The following is a 26,599-nucleotide window of genomic DNA, read 5'->3' on the forward strand; positions in this document are numbered from 1 at the left end:
CCCACAATTTGCAAATGTTAAAAAAAAAAAAATGTTTTCGCTTTGTCATTATGGGGTATTGCGTGTAGATTGATGAATGACATTTTTTTTTATTTAATCCATTTTAGAATAAGGCTGTAAATGTTGAAAAAGTCGAGGGGTCTGAATACTTTCTAAATACACTGTATACATACCAGTGATGCTTGCCTTTTGTGGTCAGTGGAGTTTTGCAAGCTCTGAGTAACTGAGGTTTGTTTCTTATGAAGTCAAAACATTATTCGTATGTGAATGATACAGTGAGATTATTGGCTCTAAAAAAATTTGGTAGAGTATGAAATGTTAATTTCAAAGCTAAGAAATAATGCTCTCTCTCATTTCTCTCCCCAATCTCTCTCTCTCTTAGCACATTGCCCCCCCTCCCCCTCTGTCACTCACTATACCTCCCTCTGTCTTTCCGTCTATCGCTCGCAAACAGGCCAAGGACCTCAGCTACTCAGAGATGGACCTCCGTGCCAAGCCCAAGAGGTTCGGCACATTCAGCTTTGGCTTGAAGAGGAGGAAGAAAAAGAGTGACGGGGATCTCTCCCAGAGCATCGTGGTCCTCCACGGCCCCGAGCCAGAGGTCAAAGGGCAAGAGGAGGAGGAGCTTCTGAACCTCAGCCTCTGGGACATCGGCCAAGGCGACACTCTGAACAAGAGGGTAAGGTGCGCTGTGTCTCAGCCTGACCTAAACACTAAGACACTGGTCACCTCTTATCCTCCTCCCACTGTCCCCAAGAAATCGCAGGCCCAGGAGCCACCGATGGACAGTCCTAAGACTGCCACCAACCAACCAAATTCCCAGATGGATACCATTATTCCTCTTGAAGTGGGCCGGGCTACAAGAAAAGTTCCTTTAGCTATGCCTGAGGTGGAGTGGAACGAGATCTCACAGGAAGAGGAGAGCACGGATGTTCAGTGTGACAACCCGTATGCCACAATAGACCATACTGACACAGCTTCTCCAATGGATGTTGATAGCTTTAACCCAAGTCCTCCACCTTTCCCACCCAACCCACCTCCACCGTCCTATCCATCTAGCCCACCCCCCTGCTACCCTTTGAGCCCAGCTATATGCTTTTCCCCATTTAGCTCTCCTCCTGCTACAGTTTACACCTCAAACGAGAGTGATGAAATGTCCCCCTTACCCAGCGCTGACCCTGTGAATAGTGGTATTTTTCATCCTGTCCTTGCTGTGACTGAACTCTCACTTAGCAAAACTGAGGCCTCTTATGTTACTCTCTCCATTGGACAACCTGTTGTTGTTGAAAATATCACCACTGTTACCCCTAATACAGATCCCTCTCCCATTGCCTTTGACCCCAATATAGAAGCCACTGTTACTGAAACAGACACAACTGACGTTAAAACCGAGACCTTTCCTCTGAACCCTGATTCTTTGGCTGACAACACTGAGACACCTATTCTCAACACCGTCACCTCTGCTCTTATCACCGTCAACTCTGTTACTGACATGGACACCAACCTAACCGTAATAAATGATGAAACTAACCCACACCTGTCCTTGGATAGCCCCTTTGACTCACCAAGTCCCATTTTACCCGAATCAGTTAAACAGGAGTCTAAAACTGCCATTGATCACACTGAAGCTAGTGTCGGTGACCCCACCCAATCATTACAGTCTGCCACTGACGCCCCTGTCCCCGACATGGATATACCTGCCACTGCAGTCTCCAAAATGGATACCAGCCACCCTGACACAGACACCACTGCTAATACTAACCTCACTGTTACTGATGCCGACTCTCAACCAGTATTCGAAGATCTTTACGACTCTCTTTTTCCTGGAATGTTCCCCTCACCTCACATTTCTGGCCACACCGCATCTGCTCTCAGCACTTACACTTCTGGCGTTGTGACATCGGGCGTGATGATGGACACTCGATGCACACCTAATATAGACGCTCCTTTTGAGAACAAGCTTCCCCCTGTTCCTCAAACAGACACTGCCCACCCTAGCACAGATGTCTCCCTCGCTGAGCCTGAGGCCTTTGCGCCTCTGTGCTTTGAGCCTACACTCCCCACGAATGAGCCAATGGAAATGGATGACTTAGAGCCTGAGCGTCCCACCTCCGACTCACCTCTCCCAAATACCGATATCGCTGTCCCTGGTACTGGCTCTAGTGACACATCTGACTCTCTCTATGACTTTATTTTCCCTGAACTTTTTCCTTCTGACCAGGTGTCCACCATTTCTGAACCCGACCTTGATAAACCAGTCTATGTTGCGGACACCGATTCTGTTCCGCTTCGACCAGATTGCAACACTCGACCAAAACTTGTTGATCAGTCAGAGCCTTTGACCGCAGCTCTTCCAGTTGACCTTGATACGGGGGACACTGAAAACGCAGATCTCGTCCTTCATCATTCTGATATGAACATAGACAACTCTGATCACATTCTCTCGGACAATGTCACCCTCGTTTCTGACATTCTTAGCGCTAGCCATCCAAGCACTAAGAATTCCAGTACTCTTGAAACCACCATCTCCATTGATGCGTCCGTCGCCTCAACAATAGCAGAGACAATGGCTACTGAGACAGGTCAGGAAGCAGAAGTGCAGATTATGGAAGAGGAAAATGGACAGATTGAGCAGAATATTATGTCCTATGATGTAGACGTTGTCAGGGAAAGATCAAATGATATGTCCACCATGGCTACTGAGAAAGTTCAAGATGCAGAGGTGGAGGTAATGGAAGAGGCCAACGGCATAGGTTCTAATAGACAGATTAAGGAACATATGCCCTGTGATGCAGACGTTAACAGGGCAAGCTCACAGTGTGTGATCATACCAGAGAACAGCAATGCCATGGAAGTGGCCATACCAGCGGTCCATTACAGCATCCTGGAGGATTACATGGAGGAGAGTGGCGTTGAAGAGGAAATGAAAGGAGAGGAAATGAAAGGAGAGGAAATGAAAAGAGCAGGCAAACAACGGAGGAATGGTCATGAAACCGTTGAAGCTGGATGGAGTTTGGGGTCACAGAAAGTAACGGAGGTCATGTTAGAAACCAAGGATAGAGGTCAAGAGAATGAAGTCCACCGAGGGGAGAAGAGACTCATTGAGTCCCCAGAAGACGGCGATGCAGAGAGGCTGGTGGAGGAGAGAGGAGCGAGAGAGGTCTCTGCACTGGTGAAAGAAGGTTGGGAGGATGGGGTGGAACCAGCCCTACCTGTTCAGCAGGTGCACACACTCATGGAATGTGAGTCGCCCGCCCCGCCTTCCATCACAGAGCAGCATGGAGAGGGGGAGGGGTCAGGGAGTAACCGGAGTGCAGTTACACACGCTTACCTGGTAACAGAGGCCTGCGCTGATACACATACACTCAGACAGACCCCAGGCCACAAAGAGCCACAGGAGTCTCACAGCGGCGAGAATGAACACGCTGCCACCGGCAACAGAGAGAGACAGAACACACTCGCAACACATAACACACTCGCGCACACCACAGGCCGAGAGGGGAGCATTTTAGACACACTCACTGCAGAGAAAGCTGACCTAGTCACTTGTACTACCGAGGACACATCCTCTTTCTCTGAGCAGAAAGCAAAAGTGAACACCACTCGCACACATGGCGAGAACACATTCACACTTGACAGAGAAGCGACAGCGACAGACACAGAGTCCAGAACATACACTGTAAAGATAGAACATGAAGGGACACTCTGTACTGAGTGGATAGACAGTATTGTCACGCAGGAAACAGACCGAGCCAGTTCAGAGCCAGTGCCAGAGCAGGTGGCAGTGAATCCTCCTGTCGCACGAGACACAATCCTCGACAGACTTCGAAAGAGAGCCAACGGTCTTGCCACTGAGGACACAGAGAGACCCGGTGCAGAGCCAGTGCAGGTGGGAGGGACGCTATCAGTCACTGCAGATACACTTCTCAACTCACTGAGGAACAGAGTCAAATTCCTCAGCCAGCCCGAAGGGTAAGGGATGACATTTCATCTGCTATCCTTACTCTGATTTCCTACTTTTCATGATGTGTGTGTTTTGAAGTGGAGGTGATCAAGTTTCATGTGATCTTTCTATGCTAAATGAGTGAGTGTGTGCACTCAGATTGCACAAGTGTGTCTGTGAGTGCGAGAGAATGGGGACTCAGCAACAATAGGACTATAGCTAATTGCTCGGTGTGTGCTGCGCAGTAAATTGTACGAGTACGGGACTCGGTGGACTGGAGGGGGAAATTGTTGATGTCCATTCTCTATGCAATGTGTCTGGGATGTTGTTTATTGAAAATGCAAAGACTGTTATTATCTCATAATGTTGTGATTGAGGGCAATTAGATAGAATTATGAATTGGATTTCAATAGCACATCCCCTCTACTATGTACAGTACAGACAAGTCTACTTCACTGCCCCGATAAATGACATGTGGATCTGCGTAACAGCCATCTGAACTAGACACGTTACGCTGTAAATCCTCAGGCCATACAACTAGAATACTTACCAGCAGAGTGGAATTCATTCTGCATTCAACCAGGGATTCTATTTCCTGTCACCTTTTAATATTCTTTGTGGACATATCTTTATTGCAACGGCATCCCTTTTTTTTTTGTTGTCATTGTCGAATAGGCCAGTTTCCTTGGTGGAAGACATCGTGTGAACGTCTCCAAGCCAGAGTCGAAGTGGTGATTGGCCTCACCCATCCCCCCGCATCCTTGTGGTCCTCTCTGCTGGGCGTGCGTGTTTGTGTGTGTGTGTGCGCACGCGGCACTCTTCGTGTAGCCTAATGGCTTTCACATTCTTTCACACTATGTCGATCGTTTCTCGTAGAAACGCAGGCACGGCCGTATGTTGTTTGCCTGGTTGACAGGCCTTTTGCAGGCCATGTGTTATCTGATCATGGGAATCTTGGACCTAGTCCTTTTTTCATGGAACACAGTAAAGAACCCAGTGGACCCACACAGTAAAGATTATATATCCAAGCCACACTGTTTTCAGTTCCTCTGAAAACATGAAAACAGAGAGTACAGTGTTGTCCATATGTTATTTTCTTTCCCAATAGCAGCTGTTGTCTCCTGCTGCCCCCACTAGATGGCGGCAAATACATATAGTAAAGTCAAGAACACAGTGGTCCGTTTAGTTATTACAATATCACTTAGAGATATCTCTATATGCACGGGGGGGAAATAGAAAGACGAGACTAGAAAGTCACACAGGACACCAAATGGTTCGCTAGCCTCCGCTTCAATCAGGTAAATTGCACTCTGTCCAACAACATCTCTGGTATGACCTGGGAAGTCCTGTCGTAGTCATGATGAAACTCCACCTCCTCTTTTATGAGATGGGAGCTCTGATGGACAGGCATGTTTAATGCTAGGTGAAAGCTAAACTAAGGCTTAACTAACCGTTATCTGTCCCGAGGCCGAATATTACATGGCTATCGTATTGTGGGTGGGGTGGAGACTGGAGGTAACTCTTGACACTGGCTTCAGTGTTTACCGCAGGTGGTCCATTCCATTTCCGTCCTCTCTGTTAATGTCACCTCTGTTTCCGTCACTCACAAAGACCAACACAGCTGGGAACGCAAGGAATGACAGCACTGCATGGAATGACAATGGGAATGACAAAGGGGTGGTCTTCTGTTAAGAGGGTTCTAAAAGTTGTCAATCAGTCTTTATCTCTCCTTCCGCCCTCCTCAGCAGGTGACGATGATGACCTGTAGGGTGATAACTCTGAGGCCTCCCTGGATTGGAAGGGTCAAAAGTTTCCCGACGTCATCATCTGGTGCCGTCGTTGGTGCCCTCCATTCTTTGTTTACCGAATCTACTTGGATTTTCTATAATATTCAAAGCAGTTGCTTTCGAACGAGGGATTTCATGGCTTAATGAGGTAAGACAGGAAATCCGCTCATAGATTGTGTAGGACGCACATGCATGTTGAGACATCCTGGCCAAAGTTGGAGGTTTCAAAAAGACTTTCTCAGTCGCCAACGTACTGGAGCATCTTTAATAAGTGAAGCTGTACAGATCCAGAATATCTGTAGTGCCAGCAAAATGAATCACCTTACGGGAACTATACACCCTGATCCCAGTATGTTGAGCTACAGTGGTGGTCGTTTCACATGTCGACGCGACTAAGAACCTAATGAACTCAGTGGATGGAGCCGCTCTGTCCTCTGAAGCGGTCAGCCTGTCAGGTCACATCGAAAGTTGCGTTGGCTCTCTGCGTGTAAACCTGGTACACCTGGTATCAGATGTACACGTGGTACCAACCAGATGAGTTCCCAGAGCTGGTTTCTGTGAGAATGGAGAGACCTGTGTGGAATGTGGAGGCACACAGGCAGGCCCCAATTCAAAAATACTGTAGTACATTGAACAACAAAACATCCACAGGTGCTGCCAGGGTACAAATACTGCCGTAGGAAAATAAATACCCGCAGAACATTTCGCTGTTGGAATGTCACTGAATTTCAGTATTTAAGCCTGAGAAAATCTCTTTGCAATTGATGCACTGCTATTCAAATGTAAGAACATGCGAAGAGTGTGTGGGTGTTCGTTGTCTTCTTTAGGCTGCAAAGCCCTCCTCCGCCTTACCCTTCAGACGACATAGAGGAAAAACAAGTTCAAAATATATTTTTTAAAGAATGGTCCCCAAATTTGCGATTAGAACATGATCCAAATCAAATCAGTGTATTGGTTGTGTACACAGCTTAGCAAGTATTATAGCAGTGCAGCAAAATACTTATGTTACTACTCCTAATAATGCAGTCAAATGTAAAAAATAAAACAAATTGAATGGAAAGAAAAAAATAAGAAAAAATCGTAAGAAATCAGGAATGGTTCAACAGTCTTATGACCTGGTGATAGAAGCTGTTTTTTAGTCTCTTGGTCTTAGCTCTGATGCACCTGGACTGGACTGACGGGAACAGAGTGAACAGTCTGTGGCTCGGGTGACTGAGGACCTTAATGATCTTCTTGGCCTTGACACCGGCTGCTGTCCATGTCCTGGAGGGCAGGCAGCGTGACCTCTGACGCGTTGGGCTGTCCTCGTCACCCTCTGGAGAGTCATGCGGTTGAGGACGGAGCAGTTGCCGTACCAAGCAGCGACGTCGCCCGACAGAACACTCTCAATAGTGCATCTGTAGAAGTCCGTGAGGGTCTTAGGGGCCATGCCAAATAGATTTCTAGCCATCTGAGGTTGTAAAGGCGCTATTGCACCTTATTCACCACAATGTCAGTTAGGTGAGACCATTTTAGGTCCTCAGTGATGTGCAGGCCGAGGAACTTGAAGCTTTTGACCCCTCCCACTGTGGCCCCCTTCGAAGAGGATGGGGTGTACTCCCTCTTCTGTCTCCTGTAGTTCACAATACGATCCTTCCTTTTTTTATCGTTGAGGGATAAATTATTTTCCTGGCACCACGCCGTCAGCACAGGTGTGTCTGCATATGCGTGAATTTCCAATTTTTCATGTTGAAGCAGATTGTGAGTTTGTGTTGGTCTGACATCTATAGGGCCTTCCTAATTTGGCCTCGTTTTAGATTTGGTTCAATAAAAAATTCTAGCAGCTGTGATTGAATTCAAACGTGAGTTGATTTCGGGGTGTGGTTTGATGTGGGTGTCACTTGTTTGTGTTCTCAGGTGATTACATACATTAGCTTCAGCCGGGTGGTCTGGAACTGTGGCAAAGTTGGATTGACTTTGGATAGCCTATCTCTGGGGATAGTTAGGGACCGTCAATAAATTACACTGTAAATGGGACAATATTTTCATGTTGCACATCTCATTATATGCTTTCAATATTTGTATATTCATTTCTACAATGTATAGTTGGTTTGAGGTTAAGTCATTGTAATGTGGAGCGATTGACCTTTTAAAGTATATGTTGTGTAATTTTCTGATGGGGACCATATCCCCGTAGGGATATCGAATGTCAAACCAAATTGACCATGGGCATTACGACCGGTTCGCATGCAGCTGCGCTCGGAATTGATTACTTGGGTGCTGCCAGCTGTGGGCAGGATTAAAATGAATCCCAACCCACGGATAACTGTTACGGTACCCTTGATTCCATGACATTCCGTTTTTTTCTATCTTTGTTTTGGACTAGACTGACTTCATGACCAAAATGATCCTATTTACATTTTGTAGTCAATTTTGACACGAGTAAATGTCGGACTCGATGCCACATCAGCCATTTAAAAAAAACTAAAAGTAGCTTTTTAGGGGCAGTTGCTCTGTACAACTTCATGTTCCAGCAGAGAGGTGCAGTGGTATGTGGTAGCTATTAAGCCCTTCTGTCTTCCCCGGGGTGCAGGTGTGGTGATGAGCTGAGTTACCTGCTGAAACGGAGGGACGGAGAAGTACCAAGACAAACACCGGAGGGAAGTTTGAAATAGTTTAGGGGAAAAAACACTGCTACAGAATGGCATTGTGTGGTGATGTGCTGTCAACTTTTTCCGAAGTGGCAGTATGAAATGAAGGAGTTGTGAGGATAGATGAACTCCATTTACTGTAGGTAAACATTGGTTGTCGGTTCACAAAAGGACTGCTGTTTAGTCTGTAAGACATAAACTCAGCAAAAAAAGAAGCGTCCTCTCACTGTCAACTGCGTTTATTTTCAGCAAACTTAACATGTGTAAATATTTGTATGAACATAAGATTCAACAACTGAGACATGAACTGAACAAGTTCCACAGACATGTGACAAACAGAAATTGAATAATGTGTCCCTGAACAAAGGGGGGGTCAAAATCTAAAGTAACAGTCAGTATCTGGTGTGGCCACCAGCTGCATTAAGTACTGCAGTGCATCTCCTCCTCATGGACTACACCAGATTTGCCAGTTCTTGTTACCCCACTCTTCCACCAAGGCACCTGCAAGTTTCCAGACATTTCTGGGGGGAATGGCCCTAGCCCTCACCCTCCGATCCAACAGGTACCAGACACGCTCAATGGGATTGCTGGGACTGACATTCCTGTCTTGCAGGAAATCACACACAGAACGAGCAGTATGGCTGGTGGCAGTGTCATGCTGAAAGGTCATGTCAGGATGAGCCTGCAGGAAGTGTACCACATGAGGGAGGAGGGTGTCTTCCCTGTAACGCACAGCGTTGAGATTGCCTGCAATGACAACAAGCTCAGTCCGATGATGCTGTGACACACCGCCCCAGACTGTGACGGATCCTCCACCTCCAAATCGATCCCGCTCCAGAGTACAGGCCTCTGTGTAACGCTCATTACTTCGACGATAAACACAAATCCGACCATCACCCCTGGTGAGACAAAACCACGACTCGTCAGTGAAGAGCACTTTTTGCGAGTCCTGTCTGGTCCAGCGATTGTGGGTTTGCACCCATAGGCGACGTTGTTGCCGGTGATGTTTGGTAAGGACCTGCCAACAACATGCCTACAAGCCCTCAGTCCAGCCTCTCTCAGCCTATTGTGGACAGTCTGAGTACTGATGGAGGGATTGTGCGTTCCTGGTGTAACTTGGGCAGTTGTTGTTGCCATCCTGTACCTGTCCCGCAGGTGTGATGTTCGGATGTACCGATCCTGTGCAGGTGTTATTACACATGGTCTGCCACTGCGAGGACGATCAGCTGTCCGTCCTGTCTCCCTGTAGCGCTGTCTTAGGCGTCTCACACTACGGACATTGCAATTTATTCCCCGGGCCACATCTGCAGTCCTCATGCCTCCTTGCAGCATGCCTAAGGCACGTTCACGCAGATGAGCAGGGACCCTGGGCATCTTTCTTTTGGTGTTTTTCAGAGTCAGTAGAAGGGCCTCTTTTCATAACTGCGACCTTAATTGCCTACCGTCTGTAAGCTGTTAGTGTCTTAACGACCGTTACACAGGTGCATGTTCATTAATTGTTCATGGTTCATTGAACAAGTGTGGGAAACAGTGTTTTAAAACCTTTCCCATGAAGATCTGTGAAGTAATTTGAAGTTTTAAGAATGATCTTTGAAAGGGCCCTGAAAAGGGTCTGTTTCTTTTTTTTGGAGTTTAGATTGGATGCTTACGTCTGTGTAGTCACTCCACTTGTCTCTCTAGTACAGGAGTATTCAACTCTTACCCTACAAAGTCCAAAGCCTGCTGGTTTTCTGTTCTTCCTGATAATTAATTGCACACGTCTGGTGTCTGTCCCAGTTCTAAATCAGTCTCTGACTAGACGGGGGGGACAATGGGGGAAAAAATGCATTGAAACTGGCTTTTTAGGTCCAGAGTTGAGTTTGAGAGCTCTAGTAGTTTGCACATTGTGCACTTTATGACGAATCAGTCTAGTTGTAACTGTCCCTGGTGAGAGACCCTGTGTGTTTGAACAGACCGACTACTTTTTGTTGACCGCTAAATGAAAAGGCCTCTGCTTCGGTCTAATCTTGAGTCAGTGACCGTGTTTACATTTACACCAATATGCCGTTATTATTTGGGATACTCAAGTATTCTATTTTTGAGTTGACGCATATAAACATCATATCCCGTTTACAATAACTGGAAAAAGCTTGTATCCCAGGTTATGAGAAACCAGGATATGATGCCTGGGCTATGCTGATCTAAGACGGGATACCGTGGCATGTAAACGTCCTGTTCCGTTTACCGTTATTTTTGCGGTGTGCTCAGGCTCAGTTTCGCATATCATGGGTGTTGTGGGATGATGTTTTCATCTGATTGTCAAACAAATCACTTAAAAAAGTTGGCTACCTGCGCAGTTCGATCCACCATAATAATTTAGCCTACTATAATTAATTTACTATACTTTACTCTTGGCGATCCGGTCACGTGCAGCTGGGCTCAGAATTGGTGATTACTTGGGTACTGCCAGAAACAGCAGGGATTCAGACTTTAGAACCCAGTTCCTACATTTGAATATAACAATTTATTTTATCAAACAAAACTATGCTACATTTTATCTCTGGGACAATCAGGATGACAAATCAGAGCAAGATTACTGAATGTAAGTACATTATTTACCTTCAGAGGTGAATGTATCAAACCAGTTGCTGTGATAGAGGTTTTTTGTTGTTGTGCACTCTCCTCAAACAATAGCATGGTCTTTTTTCACTGTAATAGCTACTGTAAATTGGACAGTGCAGTTAGTTTCAATTCTTGTTAATCTTTCTGCTCATGTAAGACATGTCTATGTCCTGGATTGTTGGATGTTACTGACAATGTCATTATAGACGCATTAGCACACGTTAGCAACAACCGTCCCGGTATGGAGACGCCGATCCCGTAGAGGTTTTAAGAGATGCTGAAAGAAAGAAATCATATTTCTCCACTCCTATTCCCTAGACAAAATTAACATATGTTTTATAATATCACTGCAAAAAAAGGCATAATTCTGCAGGAATTCATATTATAATGATCTACATGTGAAAGGTTATAGGCCTGGAGTCTGTGTCCATATTTCACTTACTATTCCATTTAACCCACATACTTAATGAGGAATGTTTATTCATGGACACAGGGATACTCATGAGCGGGATATCAAAGGTGCATGCAGTATTCTTATTCCGAATAAGAATTTAAGCGGGATTTGAGCTACTATCCGGAATACTGTGCACATGTAAACGTGGTCAGTGGTTCTAATGGTTCAGTGGGTCAGAGCAAGGTTTCCCAAACTCGGTCCTGGGGTCCCCCATGAGTGCATGTTTTGGTTTTTGTCCTAGCACTACACGGCGGATTCAAATCATAAAAGCTTGATGATGATGAGTTTGTTATTTGAATCAGCTGTGTAGTGGTAGTTCGTTAAAAAAAACTGAATGTGCACCCAGGGGAGTCCCATGGGTTAGGGAAAGTTAGGGAAACCCTATGTTAGAGCAGGGGTTTTCTAACCTCTTCTCTGGGACACTAATCCGTTCCATGTATTTGAACTATTCCATGGCTGGCAAACCTGGTTCAACTTGTCAACTATTTATCAAGCCCTTGACTATCTGAATCAGGTGAGCTAGTTCCGTGCTTCTAAATCCGGTTTCCTGGTGACCCAAATGGGTGCACATTTTTGTTTTTGCCCCAGCACTCGCACACCTGATTCAAGTCAAAGGCTTGTTGAGGAGTTGAGTGCAGTGTGTGAGTGCAGTGTGTGAGTGCAGTGTGTGAGTGCAGTGTGTGAGTGCAGTGTGTGAGGGCAGTGTGTGAGGGCAGTGTGTGAGGGCAGTGTGTGAGGGCAGTGTGTGAGTGCAGTGTGTGGGGGCAGTGTGTGAGGGCAGTGTGTGAGTGCAGTGTGTGAGTGCAGTGTGTGAGGGCAGTGTGTGAGTGCTAGGGAGAGAACTCAAATGTGCACCCCTTTGGGTCCACAGGGCCAGGATTGACAAAACACTCGAGTTGGTTCAGGGCTACAACAAAATGGTTAGGTTTCTGGATGGGTTTAAAAACCACTGGGTTAGAGCATGGTGCTGGCAACATCAGGGTCGTAGTTTCAATTCCCACGTGGACCACATGCTGAACACACGTGTTGCCGTCAATGCTGACGTTTCTGTAAGTCTCTTTGGGATAAAAGTGTCGGTCACACTTTATTTGGATAGTCCCATCTGTAGATGCTCTCGTACATGGTCATACTATCAACAAACTATCTGTTGATAAGCGACTGCTGGCTAAGGTTACGGTTAGGTTTAGAATAAGGGTGAGGGTAGTGTTGATTTTAGGGTTAGGGTAAAGGTTAGGGTTAGTAGATAATTAGTTGAAATGTTAATGACTAGTCTGTAGAGCATCTACAGATGGACTATCCAATTAAAGGGATACCGAGGCTGCTAAAAGACCATTTATTAGTCATACCGACAAACGTAGTAAGTATGCAACAGTGACCTATGAGGAATACATATCTGATATCTGTGTGTTTGGATTTGACATATGAGAGAACTCCGGTTGTATGCCCAACAGGTGTGTGATTAGGTTCATCGCAGCACATTGCTATTGTTTGATCTTATGACCTTCTCCGTTGCTCCTGGAAACCACCCGCCCCATCCGTGAAGAGTAGGTAGGGCACTTTGGTTAATGTCACTGCCTGAAAGTTCCCCCAACGCAAAGAGCTTTAACATAACAGTAATTAGCTGTGAAATGTTATTTGACACGTGTGGAATAGTACTGGGATTCAACAACACATTGTCTGGAGTTCTTTGGCACATTTGGAGGTGAGGAAAAAAATGGTGATTCATTTCAAAGTCATTTCAACATTGCCTGATAGTTAACCTGTGACGTTCAAGCTCAAAAGGGATTTAACAGAGTTAAATCGACAGCAGCATCACGATAGTGGGTTGGGCATGGTATCATTTGAAACCTGTTGACTTTTTAAAGTAACCTTTTTAGCTTTCATCAACTCTTCATGGAACATTGCAAACACAAGCTAAAATCTCTGTTTTAAGCCACATTGTTGCAATGTGTGTAGGCCTATAGGCACGGAAAGAGTCTGTGGAGCTGTTGACATTATAGAAGTTCTGTGTGCATTTTTTTTTTTGTGCCTCACTGTACGTTTTAGGAAGAAAATATAAATTGGCCCACCACAGTGAATGCAACTGTTAAGCATGTAGCCTAGCTTCTGTTAACACTTTTTACAGTACACCCAATTCTGCATACCTAAAGTTCACCTCTATAATTTGCATAGCTCGTCTAGATAATCACCACTTCTTGACAAAACAGTCCTTAACACACTTCCATGGTTGGTCAATGACAATTATTAACGTATGTGTCATTCTGTCTGTTTGTCTTCTACCTGTTAGGTCTCTGGATGCTTCAGCTGTTAACAGTACAGCTTTAGAAGACTCTGAGGACTCTGATTCAGAAATTCAGCAGATAGTGGCTGATCTAGAGTCAGACAGCGAGATGAAGTCATACAGTTCCACTCTCACTCTAAGACCCTCTCCCACCCACAAGGGCATGGACAAATCAAAACAGGGCTTCCGCAAAGTTTCCCTGGTCACTGACAATGACACCACAGACCACACTAAAGACAGTGTGGACTACAGAGAAAGCCCGATCAACGAACCGAATAGAACTGAAAGTGACCTAGGTCCAGTCGCACCAGAATACAAATGGAGGAACCTGTACGAGGGGGTGCAAACTACTTTCGAACCCAAAGGGGAGACCTGGAGCTCTGACTCTCAGTCAGATGAGTCAAGAGTGTCCACATACGATGGACACTACTCTTCCCTCTCCCCCTCCCTCTCTGTGTACACACGACAACTCACCTCTCTCGGGCCGCCATTCCAAGAACCTGGCTTGTCCTCCCTCTCCTCAGAGACACCCCGTTCCCCTGGCAACGGACGCTGGTTGAGTGACAGGAGCGAAGTTCAGTTGACCCGGGAGAGTAGCGAGCCAGAGGCAGGAACAGGCAGGGGGAGTAGGAGGGTGTGGGAGGAGGAGCTAGCCACTGCACCTGCAGGACAGAGAGAGAGAGAGGTAGAGCAAGAGGGGAGGGAGGGAGAGTCCATGGCAAGGAAGATAAAGTCAGGCTGTGACTTGCAATCACTCCCAGTCTCAAACTTCTCCTCGGCGGGTCAGACCATTGACAACGTGGACTACAGCAGAGGCAGCAGGGACTCCTACTCCGGACAGTACAAGGCCACCCGCGTGGATCTGCTCCCTTCCCCCTCCTCCTCGGACCCTTCCCCCTCTTCCTCTCCCGTGACCTCTGAGCCGGGCTCCCCCTATCACTGCGACATAGAGAGCCTGGTGGACACCCTGAAGAGCATGAACCCTAACCTTCCCCAGAGGCAGAGGAGGCTGCGTGGGACCACTGCCCCCTCCATCTCCTCCCTGCCCTCCATCGAGGAGGACACCCCCAGCTCCAGCCCCACCAATACCAAATCTCCCCAGGTGCCCCCTGGGTCTCTGCTGGAGGGCCCCAACAGCCGCTACAACCTGCCCGCAGACCTTGGCCTCAACTGGAGTGCCACCAAGGAGATGCATTCCCCTCTGGAGTTGATGAAGCTCCAACAGCAACAGCAGCAGGCTGGAGACCACCATTGGAACCGTGGACACCTCAACCTCCCACTCCGAGCCTCAGCTCTTAGCAGCATCGTCATGAGGAAGAGCTCCTTGGGCAGTGACTCTTCCCCAGAGAACTCGCCGTCCCCCCTGCTCAACGGAGGGAGCAGCAACCAGTCTCCAAATCCCTCGCGCCTGGACAGATCCCTCCTCTACTCTAGCTATCGTTCAGCATCGATTGATCAACCACAGGAGAACGGCAAGGCCCATAGCCCAGGCCAGCGGCCCTCTCTGTTCCTTACGGGCTCCCTACCGGACATAGGGCCTAACCAGGACCACATGAGCTCAGGGCCTGGTATGGGCATGGCTGATGTGTCTGGGAGCAGACTTGGATTCAAATCTGGAGTTGGAACCCAAACTGGAACAGGAACTGATCCTTCAACCCACTTCCGCTACGAGCGTTTCTCCTCCCGGATGTCTGACTCCTTAACCGGAAACAACACAGACACCAACTGTCGAATGATCAGGCCCCCTCCCCTCCCTAGCTTCACCTCTACCCGAGAAGGCCTTCTCAGTCCCACAAGCTCACCTCTGGACATCTACAGGTCTTTCGCCAATGCTAATGAGTCCGCATTAAAGCTCAGCCCGGGGCTGGGTGGTATGGGTTCCAATGGCAACATGGCCTCTGTGGGCTCTATTGGTCTGGGTCTGCAGAGGAATTTCAGTAACGAAGGCCTGAACTCACCACTGTTCAACATGGGATCCCCCCATGGAGGGTCCCCCGATGGAGGATCTCACTTCAGTCCAGAGGCTGAGAAGAACCTGGTGCCCAAGTACAGGGCTTTCCCTGACGCCTATGTGAGTACTGACCTGGGGATTTCTTTTTTAGCATTGATTTCGATGGAAGGTTTGAGAAGGGAGAATATTTCAGTAAGAGATTGCGTGAAAACTCGGATCATGGGGATGGTAAAGGGGGTGTGATGTAAGTCATGGAAAAGACTGATGGGACAGGGTCTAGAGTAAGGGAAATGGAGGCATTTACTAGGATTCTGTTGTATTTGTCTGGGACATGTATTTCAGCATTGGCTTCATTCATTTTTTAAATAATGCTTAGCGAGAGATTGTGGGAACACGGTGTGAGAGGAGAAGAATACAGGAGGAGGGGAAATGGAATTCAGCCTGGGTATGCAGGATGCCTACTAAGCATTTGAGCCTTAGTTTATATAGAAGTTCTGGAATACAGATGAGTTTCGATTAGATTTTTTATTTTTTTTACCTTTCACTGAATGAGTTCCACCACAGTGATGCCGATGCCCTCGCTGAACGAAAGGGTGTGTGAGAGAGCCGTGAAATGAGCCTAGGGTGACGTTCCATGGCCATATACATAAGATCAGTTTACAGTATGTACAATATCTGTTCTCCCCTCTCATGTAGATAGTTTTTCTCCATCTGCATTCTCTCTTGCCATAATACACATCTTCAGGTCTCTAATAATAAATACAGTAGTACACAAGAATACAGGTGACACTAAAAGAGGGAGCTGACTTCATAAGAACTTCTAGAAATAAAGAAGTGACTCCTTGTGTGGCTCGGGTTGCTGTGGTTACAAGGTGAGTGGGTTAAGCCAATGTTTTGCAGTGTGCCTCTTGATGATAATAGCTTTCAGGACGGGTCCTGATCAGCAAGTTATTTCATGCCAACACACATATTCACGCAGGCATGCACGACATGAATGCACATGCATGTGTGAGAGCACACACAATCATTCACTCTACGGTCCTCAAGGCGTGGATCGCACGCAAAACTCATTCAACAGTCTCACACTCCAAAAATTATTTCAGCAGATTTTGTGTGTTTTTGTGAAGCTTAATTTGTGTGAAAAGACACGCATATTTGTGCGATTTAATTTACAGGTAAATACGTTTTCTTTTGGGGGGGGGGCATTTTGGGAACAATCTTTTGAAAGTTATTAGAGTGCCCATTGCATGATGGCCAATGTTGTTCTACACTGCCTTATTTTATGTCCCACATTTATTTACATATATAAAAAGGTGTTAACAAACCAATATTGTTCAGGTTGTCACCTGAAATAATTATAATATAATAGTAGCATTATACTGGTTTTTTTGGTTTATTAATGCAAATACTGTTTTTTATGCTTGTTTTCGCTTAATACTTTGGGATACTGGTGCACTTGTAGTCAAAAGACATTTTTCTGCATAGGCAACAGTAGGCCTACACGATTTTCTTGATAATGTATTTCATATTTCGGGGACCCTACATTACACTATTTTCTTCATAATGCATGTAATGTAAGGATCCACTTTTTCATGTACATACATTTTCTTTCATAATGATTGGGGAATGGGGATACATTTTTCTGATGGCAAATTATAATACACACCAAAAATACACAAACACGCACACAAACACTTGCACACTTATACACACACACACTTTGTTTGTACTCATGTTGTAGCCAACTCTTGTCTTGGCTGTGCCAATTGTGCGCCACCCTATGGGATTCCCAATCACAGCCAGATGTGATGCAGCCCGTATTTGAACCAGGGACTGGCAGTAAACGCGTCTTGCACTGAGATGCAGTGCCTTAGACCGCTGCGCCACTCAGGCGGGCATATGGGTGATCCACACCCATCTGATGTGGATCATTGTCAGGTTATTAGATGTATAAGCTTCAGTAACAGAAGAACACCATGTTTGTAATAACACTTTAAACAGGTCCTTTGTCAATGTGTAGAACGTGTTTGTTTTGGGTCCACACTGGTAAGTTATCTTATGTAAATGTCTAGTCAGAGGTTTTTCTTCTGAATAACTGGTCCGGGCATAGCACTTTCCATTCATCTTCAGGCAACTTTGATGTAAAGGCTTGATCACACCTGCAGTAAGAATGTCTATGCATCACGCCCATTGTAGCTTATCCATTGTTCACTCGATATATCAATGTAATTACACCCAACACAATGTTGTAAAACAGAATGCTTCCCACTACTAGATCACATAACTAGACGTGAGCTGGACGTGATCCCAACGCTGCCACCAATGTGGCGTAAAAAAGTGAAAGCTGCAACAGGAAATCTAACCAGGGCTCGTATGTGGCAGGGGAATTTAAACCGCATATTTTAAGGTCTTCTGTTTCCCCACATTTATCGATTAATTCATTCCCCATCATGAAAATGATTCCCCATTCCCCAATCAAACACCTTCATTGATTGATACCACACAAAACATAGACAAATACCCTTTTTTTTTTTACTGCAGTCTGTCAACCGACATAGCACCAGCATCCCAAAGTATTAAACGAAAAGAGCATAAAACCATAAAAATAATGTATTTCAGTAACAACTTGGTTGATTAACAATATTGTGTTAACACATTTATAACACACATTATATTTTGGGGGATATTGTTTTGTATATACAGTTGAAGTCGGAAGTTTACATACACTTTAGCCAAGTACATTTAAACTCCGTTTTTCAGAATTCCTGACATTTAATCCCAGTAAATATTCCCTTTCTTAGGTCAATCAATCACCAATTTATTTTAAGAATGTGAATTGTCAGTATAATAGTAAAGTGATTTATTTCAGCTTTTATTTCTTTCATCGCATTCCCAATGGGTCAGAAGTTTACACACACTCAATTAGTATTTGGTAGCATTGCCCATAAATTGTTTAACTTGGGTCAAATGTTTCGGGTAGCCTTCCACAAGCTTCCTAAGATAAGTTCGGTGAATTTTGTCACATTCCTCCTGACAGAGCTGGTGTAACTGAGTCAGGTTTGTAGGCCTCCTTGCTCGCACACGCTTTTTCAGTTCTGCCCACAAACTTTCTATAGGATTGAGGTCAGGGCTTTGTGATGGCCACTCCAATACTGTCACGCTTTGGTCTTAGTATTTTGTGTTTTCGTTATATAATTGGTCAGGCCAGGGTGTGACATGGGTTTATTTTGTTGTGTTTCGTATTGGGGTTTTGTAGGCATTGGGATTGCGGCTGAGTAGGGGTGTCTAGCATAGGCTTGGCTGCGGTTCTCAATCAGTCAGGTGATTCTCGTTGTCTCTGATTGGGAACCATATTTAGGTAGCCTAGGTTTCACTGTGTGTTTTGTGGGTGATTGTTCCTATCTCTGTGTTTGTTATCACAAGATGGGCTGTATAGGTTTTCTCGTTTCGTTTGTTGTTTTGTTATTAAGTGTATTATTTCATGTATCGTTCTATTTCCATTAAAGAACATGAGTAACCACCACGCCACATTTTGGTCCGACTCTCTTTCGACAGACGAACGCCGTTACAGAATCACCCACCACATCCGGACCAAGCAGCGTGGTGACAGGCGTGTCAACAGGCAGCGAAAGGAGGAATGGACATGGGAAGATGTTTTGGATGGCAAGGGTTGTTACACTTGGGAGGAGATACTGGCTGGAAGAGATCGCCTCCCATGGGAACAGGTGGAGGCACTTAGGAGAGCAGAGGCAGCCGGAGAGAGGAGCCGACGTTACGAGGGAACACGGTTGGCAAGGAACCCCGAAAGTCAGTCCCAAAAATGTATTGGGGGAGGCTCAGGGAGAGTGTGGCAGAGTCAGGGTTCAGACCTGAGCCAACTCCCCCTGTTTATCGTGAGGAGCAGCGATCACAGGACTTCTGGACTTGGGAGGAGATATTGGACGGAAAGGGACCCTGGGCACAGCCTGGTGAATATCGACGCCCCAAAGAAGAACTGGAGGCGGGGAAAGCGGAGAGGCGCTGGTATGAAGAGGCAGCACTGCGACGTGGATGGAAGCCTGAGAGTCAGCCCTAAAAATTTATTGGGGGGAGGCTCACAGGGAGTATGGCTACGCCAGGTAAGAGACCTGCGCAAACTTCCTGTGCTTACTGGGGGGCTAAAGAGATCGGGCAGGCACCGTGTTATGCTATGGAGCGCACGGTGTCTCCAGTGCGGGTGCATAGCCCGGTGCGGTACATACCAGGTCTTCGTATTGGCCGGGCTAGAGTGGGCATCGAGCCAGGCAAGGTTGGGCAGGCTCGGTGCTCAAGAGCTTCAGTGCGCCTGCACGGTCCGGTCTATCCAGTGCCACCTCCACATACCAGTCCTCCGGTGGCAGCTCCCCGCACCAGGCTTCCTGTGTGTGTCCTCGGTCCAGTACAACCAGTTCCAGCACCACGCACCAGGCCTTCAGTGTGCCTCGCTTGTTCAGCGCAGCCAGAGCCTTTCTCCTCTCCAGTGCTGTCGGAGTCTCCCACCTGTTTAGCGCTGCCGGAGCCTCCCGCCTGTTCAGCGCAGCCAGCGCTTTCCTCCTCTCCTGTGCTGTCGGAGTCTCCCGCCTGTTTAGCGTAGCCAGAGCTTTCCTCCTCTCCTGCGCTGCCGGAGTCTCCCGCATGTTCAGCGCTGCCAGAGCCTTCCTCCTCTACAGCGCTGCTGAAGTCTCCTGCCTGTTCAGCGCTGCCAGCCTGCATGGAGCAGCCTGAGCTGCCAGCCTGCATGGAGCAGCCTGAGCTGCGAGCCTGCATGGAGCAGCCAGAGCTGTCAGTCTGCATGGAGCAGCCAGAGCTGTCAGTCTGCATGGAGCAGCCAGAGCTGTCAGTCTGCATGGAGCAGCCAGAGCTGCCAGTCTGCATGGAGCAGCCAGAGCTGCCAGTCTGCATGGAGCAGCCAGAGCTGCCAGTCTGCATGGAGCAGCCAGAGCTGCCAGCCTGCATGGAGCAGCCAGAGCTGCCAGCCTGCATGGAGCAGCCAGAGCTGCCAGCCTGCATGGAGCAGCCAGAGCTGCCAGCCTACATGGAGCAGCCAGAGCTGCCAGTCTGCATGGAGCAGCCAGAGCAGCTAGATCCGCCAGTCAGCCATGATCTTCCAGATCTGCCAGTCAACCAGATTCTTCCAGATCTGCCAGTCAACCAGACTCTTCCAGATCTGCCAGTCAACCAGACTCTTCCGGGTCTGCCAGTCAACCAGACTCTTCCACTCTTCCAGATCTGCCAGTCAACCAGACTCTTCCAGATCCGCCAGCCAGCCAGAAGTGCACCAGTCCCTCCTGCAGCAAAGCACCCCCACAACATGATGCTGCCACCCCCGTGCTTCCCGGTTGGGTTGGTGTTCTTCGGCTTGCAAGCCACCCCCTTTTTCCTCCAAAAATTATGGTCATTATGGCCAAACGATTCTATTTTTGTTCCGTCAGACCAGAGGACATTTCTCCAAACAGTACGATCTTTGTCCCCATGTGCAGTTTCAAACCGTCGTCTGGCTTTTTTATGTCGGTTTGGAGCAGTGGCATCTTCCTTGCTGAGCGGCCTTTCAGGTTATGTCGATATAGGACTCGTTTTACTGTGGATATAGATACTTTTCTACCTGTTTCTTTTTCGCACTGAAGTACGTTCATCTCTAGGAGTGGTGTTTTATACTTGCGTACTATTGTTTGTACAGATTAACATGGTACCTTCAGGCATTTGGAAATTGCTCCCAAGAATGAACCAGACTTGTGGAGGTCTACAATTTGTTTTTCTGAGGTTTTGGCTGATTTTCTTTAGATTTTCTCATGTTGTCAAGCAAAGAGGCACTGAGTTTGAAGGTAGGCCTTGAAATACATCCACAGGTACACCTCCAGTTGCCTCAAATGATGTCAATTAGCCTATCAGAAGCTTCTAAAGCCATGACATCATTTTCTGGCATTTCCCAAGCTGTTTAAAGGCACAGTCAACTTAGTGTATGTAAACTTCTGACCCACTGGAATTGTGATACAGTGAATTAATTATAAGTGTAAACAATTGTTGGAAAAATTACTTCTGTCATGCACAAAGTAGATGTCTTAACCGACGTGCCAAAATGATAGTTTGTTTTCAAGAAACTTGTGGATTGGTTGAAAAATGAGTTTAAATACTCCAACCTAAGTGTATGTAAACGTCCGACTTCAACTGTAATTCCAACTTGTGGGTCAGTCCCAAAGGTGAAGTTTACTGGTAGTATGCCTTATGAATCATGCCAGTCATGCCCTTTAGAATGGACTAGTGTTTTTTTACAACCAAATCCTAGTCGCTAATGGAAAAAGCACACTCGATACAGAAACAGTCTGGATAATTGCCACGGTAACCGACACTCAATCACTTTTGACAAAAGGACCTTGGCAGCAGTGTGTCGTAACCAGACAGGTGAGGACACTACATAATGATCACTCTATTGTGGGACTGCTCACTCCGTCTCTCAGCAGTTTCAGTCGGGTTATTCTACCCCCAAAGACACCACAGATACACGTGGTGTGTTTAATGACTGTACGAGTTGACTTAGGGCTTACATAACGCATCTGCAGCATTTTCTATACGTTCTGCTCCAGAATGTTTCAGCTATGGCTCTGCAAAGGCATCTCGTCAAGCAAGCCACGATGTAAGAATGAAAGAGCACGAACCTGTGCCTTAGCTTGAATTGCACGCTATTACATTATTTTATAGACGTCGGCACGACACCTTTTGATACATTTGACAAGGTTTCAGTTTTTTGTTCCAATGTTGGGATTTGTATTTGGTTATCACATTTCAGACACACATCTGCTTTTGGCCGATAGAAACCAATTAAAAGCCGATTTAATAAAACTGGTGCCAACCAAAATGAGGAGATCGTTAGTCATCATTTATCTTCTTTATCTAAACACAACGATCACACACATACAGAGCCCATTTTGAGCGGGATTGCTCCTGCAGCTCCTCAGCTGGTTGTTCCTGGAGTAAAACGTGCTTTTATCAACCTATTCATTGGGCAACAATTCTGAATAAAGTCCTGTGTTAAAAACAGTTTTGGTGCACGATTAAAAGGAGCTACTATTTTTATTTCTCAACTGTTAATTGATGCACGCCTCCCATTCACCATTAAAGTTTAGGCAACAGGCTCTCAGCTCGTCACCCACCACTTTATAATGTGTGCTGGAGGCTTTATGCATTATGAAAATATATTTAAATTAATTGAAACCTGAATGTTTTATTTCATATTATGAGGCTTACCTTGTCTTACCTTGCTTCAAAGTAGCCTATAGGCAAAATCCGACCATGGAAACCTGGAGGCGATTATTTGATAAAGACTTCATAGGCAGGGCGTGACTTTTAAGTTTGGAGAATCTTACAATTTATCCTACCATTTCTACCGTTTTGCATGCCAGTTGTGATTGTTGTGGAGCAGTTTAATTTCAATAACTTTTTAGTTTCTCAAAATCATTGTCACATGGTTAATCCTAAAAATCTGAATCAAAATGATAAAAATCTCGAAGTTAAAAGAAAAAAGTTCACCAGCCTCTGCCATATGGGCACATTGATACACCATTATACACCGTGATCCATTGGCAGCTAAATAAATGAACACATGGAACTCATAGCCTATAGTCCAATGCAGCAGTAGGCCTGGAACTTCCATTGCTCTTTCACACTGAAGATTGGGGATTACTGAGTGGGAGATTGTAGGAAAGATTTTTCAAATAGCTTACTGTGAGGAACTAGAGTTTTAATATATTGTCATTCACAATGGATGTTTAAAAAAACAAACACTTTCCTACATTTCTTCGAAGCAGGCCAGGTACTTCTATGCGTGCTCAGGTGCGCGGGCTCCCTCAATATTATCAGTGTAACGAGTTTCCTCCTCTTCTTCCGAAGAGGAGAGGCGAAACGGATCAGAGGACCAATACGCGGCGTGGTAATTTTCCATGGTACTTCTTTAATGCTTTAAGGTACACATGAACAAACTAACAAAACAAGAAAACGTGAAAACTCAAATTACAGTCCTATCTGGTGCATACACAGAGACAGGAAACAATCACCCACAAACACACAGTGAAACCCAGGCCACCTAAGTATGATTCTCAATCAGAGACAACTAATGACACCTGCCTCTGATTGAGAACCATACTAGGCCGAAACATAGAAATTCCCAAAACCTAGACAAACAAACATAGACTACCCACCCAACTCACGCCCTGACCATACTAACTAAACACAAAACACAGAAAATAAAGGTCAGAACGTGACAGTACCCCCCCCCAAAGGTGCGGACTCCGGCCGCAAAACCTTGACCTATAGGGGAGGGTCTGGGTGGGCGTCTGTCCGCGGTGGCGGTTCTGGCGCGGGACGCGGACCCCACTTCACCCTTGTCTTTGTCCGCCTTATTTTCCGCCTCCGTGGCTTTCTCACCATGGCAACCCCTCTCAATGACCCCACTGGACAGAGGGGCAGCTCGGGACAGAGGGGCAGGGGCTCTGGACAGAGGGACAGGGGCTCTGGACAGAGGGACAGGGGCCCTGGACAGAGGGACAGGGGCTCTGGCGCCTCTGGGCTGAGGGGCTCTGGCGCCTCTGGGCTGAGGGGCTCCGGCAGCGGCGCCGGACAGGCGGGACGCTCCGGCAGCGGCGCCGGACAGGCGAGAGGCTCCGGCAGTGGCGCCGGACAGGCGGGAGGCTCCGGCAGCGGCGCCGGACAGGCGGGACGCTCCGGCAACGGCGCAGGACAGGCGGGACGCCCGGCAGCGGCGCAGGACAGGCGGGACGCTCCGGCAACGGCGCCGGACAAGCGGGACGCTCCGGCAGCGGCGCCGGACAGGCGGGACGCTCCGGCAGCGGCGCCAGACAGGCGGACGCTCCGGCAGCGGCGCCGGACGGGCGGGACGCTCCGGCAGCGGCGCCGGACAGGCGGGACGCCCGGCAGCGGCGCCGGACAGGCGGGACGCTCCGCAGCGGCGCCGGATGGGCGGGACGCTCCGGCAGCGGCGCCGGACAGGCGGGAGCACCTGCAGAGAGGAGACAGAGAGACAGCCTGGTGCGTGGAGCTGCTACAGGAGGCAGCGGCGCCGGACAGGCGGGATGCTCCAGCAGCGGCGCCGGACAGGAGGGACGCTCCGGCAGCGGCGCCAGACAGGCGGGACGCTCCGGCAGCGGCGCCAGACAGGCGGGACGCTCCAGCAGCGGCGCCGGACAGGCGGGACGCTCCGGCAGCAGCGCCGGACAGGCGGGAGGCTCCGGCAGCAGCGCGGGTAGCAGCGGCGCCGGACAGGCGGGAGGCTCCGGCAGCGGCGCCGGACAGGCGGGAGGCTCCGGCAGCGGCGCCGGACAGGCGGGAGGCTCCGGCAGCGGCGCCGGACAGGCGGGAGGCTCCGGACAGGCGGGAGGCTCCGGCAGCGGCGCCGGACAGGCGGGAGGCTCCGGCAGCGGCGCCGGACATGCGGGAGGCTCCGGCAGCGGCGCCGGACATGCGGGAGGCTCCGGCAGCGGCGCCCGGACAGGCGGGACGCTCCGGCAGCGGCGCCGGACAGGCGGGAGCACCTGCAGGGAGGAGACTGAGAGACAGCCTGGTGCGTGGGGCTGCCACAGGAACTACCAGGCTGGGGAGACTTTCAGGAGGCTTGATGTTAGGAGGAGCCTGAAAGATCGGGCTGTGGGGAGCACTGGAGCTCTGGTGCGCAACCTGGCACCACTTTCCCAGGCTGGACAACTACTCGAGCCCGGACCCTCCAGAGTGCAGGCACAGGTTGAACCGGGCTGTGGGTAAGCACGGGAGATCTAGTGCTTACTACACGCACCTCTCCCCTAGGCTCCACTCCCACAGTTGCCCGGTACGAGCGGAGCGCAGGCAGAGGACGCACTGCACCCTCCCAGCGCCCGGAGACACAGCACGCAGAGCCGGCGCAGGATAACCTGGACCAAGACTGCGTACCGGCGACCAGACCCGCTGAGCAGGCACCATACGCCCTGGCTCAATGCCCACACTCGCATGGCACTCTCGGGGCTGCCCTATAGCGCACCGGGCTATGGACACGCACTGGCGACACCGTGCGCTCAACCGCATAACACGGTGCCTGACCAGTAATGCGCTGCTCATAATAAGCACGAGGAGTGAGCTCAGGTCTGCTACCTGGCTTAGTACCACCCCTCGTGTGCCCCAAAAAAAAAAAATTTGGGGCTGCCTCTCGTACCTGTCGCACTGCCGTGCTGGCTCCTCATATTGCCGCCGATCAGCTTTCGCTGCCTCCAGCTCTGCTTTGGGGCTGCGATTTTCCCCAGCCCGTGCCCAGGGTCCCTCTCCGTTCAGTATCTGCTCCCATGTCCAGGAGTCCTGTGATGGTGGCCTCTGTTGTTGATGCTGCTGCTGCTGTCGTCGCTGTCCTTTACCACGCCGCTTGGTCCGATTGTGGTGGGTGATTCTGTAACGAGTTTCCTCCTCTTCTTCCGAAGAGGAGAGGCGAAACGGATCAGAGGACCAATACGCGGCGTGGTAATTTTCCATGGTACTTCTTTAATGCTTTAAGGTACACATGAACAAACTAACAAAACAAGAAAACGTGAAAACTCAAATTACAGTCCTATCTGGTGCATACACAGAGACAGGAAACAATCACCCACAAACACACAGTGAAACCCAGGCCACCTAAGTATGATTCTCAATCAGAGACAACTAATGACACCTGCCTCTGATTGAGAACCATACTAGGCCGAAACATAGAAATTCCCAAAACCTAGACAAACAAACATAGACTACCCACCCAACTCACGCCCTGACCATACTAACTAAACACAAAACACAGAAAATAAAGGTCAGAACGTGACAATCAGGACAGAAACCAGACATGTGCTCACATGAAGCACTCCAAACAAAAGACAATTAAATATTTACAGATCTCGTAAATTACGCTTATGAAATAAACCAAAACTTGTTTC

General features: G+C 48.0%; 1 protein-coding gene across 5 annotated transcripts in view; it reads left to right on the forward strand.

Moving 5' to 3' along the window:
- The window catches only part of LOC118398275 (beta/gamma crystallin domain-containing protein 1-like), an 81,277-nt gene that overhangs the window by 27,280 nt on the left and 27,398 nt on the right, over nt 1-26,599 (forward strand). For 2 of the 5 annotated variants that reach the window (XM_035793456.2, XM_035793457.2), the window contains exons 3-4: nt 383-3,972; nt 13,703-15,767. In XM_035793456.2, the coding sequence (XP_035649349.1) occupies nt 383-3,972; nt 13,703-15,767 (5,655 nt within the window). Of the gene's footprint in view, nt 1-382; nt 3,973-12,894; nt 13,118-13,702; nt 15,768-26,599 lie in introns of those variants that run through there. The other 3 variants (XM_035793458.2, XM_035793459.2, XM_035793462.2) reach the window with 2 other exon arrangements.

The sequence above is a fragment of the Oncorhynchus keta genome, chromosome 19 (assembly GCF_023373465.1).
Source record: "Oncorhynchus keta strain PuntledgeMale-10-30-2019 chromosome 19, Oket_V2, whole genome shotgun sequence".
Taxonomy (NCBI): Eukaryota; Metazoa; Chordata; class Actinopteri; order Salmoniformes; family Salmonidae; genus Oncorhynchus; species Oncorhynchus keta.